General features: G+C 34.1%; 1 protein-coding gene across 3 annotated transcripts in view; it reads right to left on the bottom strand.

The window, feature by feature from the left end:
* Positions 1 to 4607, bottom strand: part of LOC106869618 (neuronal acetylcholine receptor subunit beta-3) — a 546457-nt gene that overhangs the window by 142322 nt on the left and 399528 nt on the right. For all 3 annotated transcript variants that reach the window (XM_052968838.1, XM_052968839.1, XM_052968840.1), the window contains one exon: positions 2750 to 3079. In XM_052968838.1, the coding sequence (XP_052824798.1) occupies positions 2750 to 3079 (330 nt within the window). The remainder of the gene's footprint in view (positions 1 to 2749; positions 3080 to 4607) is intronic.

Genomic DNA, 4607 nt, shown 5'->3' with positions numbered 1-4607 from the left:
TATATATATATATATATATATATATATATATATATATATGTCATATGAGTATATAATATATCTATATGTATACCCTGTGTAATATATTCATATATTCAACATTAACCATCCAAATTCCATTTTATCTATTACGATATTTATAAAAAAACATTGACAAATGGAGAATATTTCTAGAAGTTGCTCATCTGAAATTTTAGAAGAACATGGAGCTGGCAACAATAGAAGCTGCAGCAATACGCATAATGACAATATATGACAATATAAAGGATAACCTATGACAGTATCGGATGCTACATCTAATTAATTCTTTATTTGTTGATATTCCGTTTATTCATTTCCTCTGGGTTTCCAATATCTCCATTCGTCACGAATATTGTACTTTTGATCCAGACCTAGACTGTTTGATCTTCGAATCAAAACAGACGGAAGATTGATTTTTAACGTCTATTAGTTGTTAAGATAAGAAAACTTCTAAGGTTCTTTTAAAGATAATTGGCATGAAGTCTTTACTAAAATAAAACAAGCGCAATAATCATACATATCTTTGTGTCGTTATATAAGGGAACAACAAACATGCAAAGATTTGACATATGCTTATAATCATCTAATAGCTTATATAAACTGAAGAATAATATGATTTCATTATTAAAACGAACAAAAAAAAAACAATGAAAACGAAAAACAAAATCTGTATATAACACTATAATTTCTTTTTGTGTTTACCCTGAGTTATTTATTTAGCATAGTGTTAGAATCATGTCTGCAATGAATACGTTCCTCAAACTTTAGATTAAAAAAATGACATGTTATCATGATTCTGAATTGAAGGCGATGTTTAATAGATACTCAAAGCCATCATGCATTGATCATTGCCGAAGGAATGTAAATGATTAGAAAACAAAATGCCAAACTACAAGAAAACTAGTTTAAATAAAGTATACTAGAAATCAATGGATATTTTGTAAGACATGGATTTGTCTAGCTAAATTTGTTGTCTTGTTTTGCTTTCCAAGTGCACTACCGTGATAAGAACGTGTATATTTATGAAATGACTGCTTGGTATCATGGTGATAAATTGGGGAGAGGTTAGAGCCTCTGAGAGAATGCCTTACACTATTTGTTCCGACTCTCTGTGCTTTCATTTTACATCTCGCCAAAATCAACTTTGCCCTTTAGAATTTCCGGATCCATAAAAAACGTTGCCACACAGGGTAGTAAATTTGTGAATATATTGGAGGCCTTGTGATACGTATATTAGCTCTCTGCGCGCTGATGACAACACGTGCGATGGCACTGATACCAAGCTGTATTGGTCTTTAAAAAGCCTTTCTCTTGAAAATCACCGGCGGCGTAGAGGACAAATGTACATGCATGGATAAGGCTCTATATAAAATTTGTTAATACTCTATATAATATACGATCAGGCCAGCGCATATAGCTGCATGTACAATGCTTAATATGACTGGAGCAGTAACGTTTAGATGTATATCAGTATACGTTGTATCCATATACTTTGTATATATAGTTTAATTGTGTACGATTGAGCAAATGAATTTAATGATATGTGTAAATTTAATGTGATTAATAATAATCCAATGAATAAACAGAAAACTAGTAATTATCTATCTCCTATAGTAAAACTATTTGATATAATCTTATTTTTAGTTTAGAAAATTACTGGTATATTGTCCAAAATTTTTATTTAGGCTTATCTTGACATAACTAAAACACAGCTAGATGCATGCGTGCGCGCGCGTGCAACATGCACATATATATACGTACACGCGTACAAACGCAGACACGCATACATCTTATTTTAACTGTAGGCACTTTGTCTAGTATTGTGATATTCGCTGTAAATCTATATATAATTGCCAACTTATTGAATACCTGATATTCTATGTTTGTGTTCAAACATGCTTTAAAGTATATTAGCTACCGCAATTATATGGGATTTGAGAATCCTGATAAACAGAATTTAGAAGCTGTAGAAATTTCTAATAGAATCATGGTTTAACTTTGGCTTAAATTGTAGACATGTTTATACGAACATGTTTGTTATTAAATACCGTCTTTCAAATTCACAAAATTAAAGTTTTTCCACATCTTTCATGTACAAATTTTTTCAATTTTGTTTTCACTTTTTATAATGTCATTTTGTTTCCATTGAAATCTTTGTTAGTTCATGCATCTTTAGTTTGAACAGCTTTATCATTAGCGTATTCAAAAATACGTTCCTAACACGCAAGACTGTAATTCTTTATCATAAAGCTACGCCTATTCTGAAGTTTAAATGTTTAACCCTCATATAATATTCAGCATTTACTAAATTTTCTCTTACAAATATTTCTTGGTTGTTATTTAATTGCCATACGTTTCTAAAGAGTTGTGTAATAGGCTGCGTCTGGAATGCTTGATCCCAAGCAGCGTAGAAATATGAAACCACTGCTTAATTACGACTAATAAAGATCACAGATGTAGATCTGAGACGAGAAAATGAATGGGCTAGTACTGGTAGCGCACTGTGAATAAAGTCTAACATAATGTATGAGTAGATGTTACAAATCAGAACTTTGAAATATCATAAGACCAAGTTCAATATATATATATATATATATATATATATATATATATATATATATATATATATATGCATACATAAACGAAAGAAAGAGAGAAAGGAACAGAGAAATAGGATTGACGGTAAGTAAATTGAGATTTAAATAGTAAAAAAATGTCTCTCACTAACCAAGAACTGATGTGGTGGCGGAGTTGCCTGGAATCTTTCGATTGATGTCGTTTAGAAGTACTGCATATGCTAGCAAAGTGGTCGTTGCTAGCATAAGTTTCTCGCCTGACATGACTGGAACAACATGAGCAGCTAGATTAAGCAATGCTAGAAGTACGAACGGGATGTAGGTAGACACTATGTGGAATGTACGCCGTCTCTTTAGTTTTATCGAGAAAACAGCATTACTGTAGGTTTTCTCACTTTCTCTCGATTGATGGTTGACTTTTAAATTGCCTGTCATTGTGCTTTCAATTTCCCATTCATTGTTTTCAACGTAATGGTCAAATTCTGGAAAACAAGAAGAAAATTCTGCACTGAAGTGACATTGTTATCTCTGGAGATCTAATTAATGAAGACGAGTTATAACAATATGAACCAGGACAATAACAACATGCATCATTTACAAAACAATCATACCCGTCATTGCCATTATTATTCTTGTTCTTATTAATAAGAAAACAATGATAGTTATGATTTATAATATTAGTATAATATCACTCTCAATCTGTTACTTTCTATTCGCCTGAAAGGAAGAACGACAATGTTGTCATTTGACATGAAAACATCGAGGGTATGACTTAGGAGCCCCGCAATATAACAACAAACACAAGAACAATAATAATGCAAATACTAGTAATAGTAGTAATGACTGCATCAAATATGACGCGAGTACTCAACTGGTACTTATTTTATCGAACTTCGTGAAGCTGAAATGCAACGTCGGCCTCTGCCGAATTTGAACACACAACGTGATAAGCCAGAGTAAATGCCACTAAGCAGGAAATGCCAGAGTAAATGCCATAGGCACAGGAATGGCTGTGTGGTAAGTAGCTTGCTTACCAACCACATGGTTCTGGGTTCAGTCCCACTGCGTGGCACCTTGGGCAAGTGTCTTCTACTATAGCCTCGGGCCAACCAAAGCCTTGTGAGTGGATTTGGTAGACGGAAACTGAAAGAAGCCTGTCGTATATATGTATATATATATATATGTGTGTGTGTGTGTTTGTCCCCCCACCATCGCTTGACAACCGATGCTGGTGTGTTTACGTCCCCGTAACTTAGCGGTTCGGCAAAAAGAGATCGATAGAATAAGTACTAGGCTTCCAAAGAATAAGTGCTGGGGTCGATTTTCTCGACTAAAGGCGGTGCTCCAGCATGGCCGCAGTCAAATGACCGGAACAAGTAAAAGAGTAAAAGAGTAAAAGCAGTTTGTCCAACGCGCTAACGATTCCTACAGATCGTCGCAGTTTAAATACTTTTAATTATAATGATAATAATAATTGCTTCAAGTTTAGCGCAACAGCAGCAATTTTAAGGGGGTGGGGTTTGTTGATTGCATCGATTTCAATATGTATATATATATATTTATTTAGCTTCACAACACCAAACGGTTCCTCGAGAACTTAGCACACAACGGCTACGCGCCATCTGTATCTAAGCGACTGTATATTCGAAACATAAAAGTGATCAAACTGCATAAGACGGCCCATAATCCGATGTCGGAAAATGCTTCCTTAAACGGCCCTACTTCGACTACTAAACACATGTAAGTATACAACATGCGATCCGCTGGGAGAAACTCAACATGTTGATGGTGCACACACCGGCCAATCCCTGAGGAAATTACTGTCGAGGAATAATACCACAGATAGCACTGTTCTTGTATATCGATGTATATTAGAATGTAAGGTGTCCTGTTAGGGTCACCTCTTTTGTGTATAAACGTACACTAATTTTATATATATATATACATATATATATATATACATACATACATACATACACACACACACACACACACACACACACACACACA

This window comes from Octopus bimaculoides, chromosome 6 (assembly GCF_001194135.2).
Source record: "Octopus bimaculoides isolate UCB-OBI-ISO-001 chromosome 6, ASM119413v2, whole genome shotgun sequence".
In the NCBI taxonomy this organism is placed as follows: domain Eukaryota; kingdom Metazoa; phylum Mollusca; class Cephalopoda; order Octopoda; family Octopodidae; genus Octopus; species Octopus bimaculoides.
The sequence above is the reverse complement of the archived record's forward strand: the minus strand, read 5'-3'. Positions and strand labels throughout refer to the sequence as shown.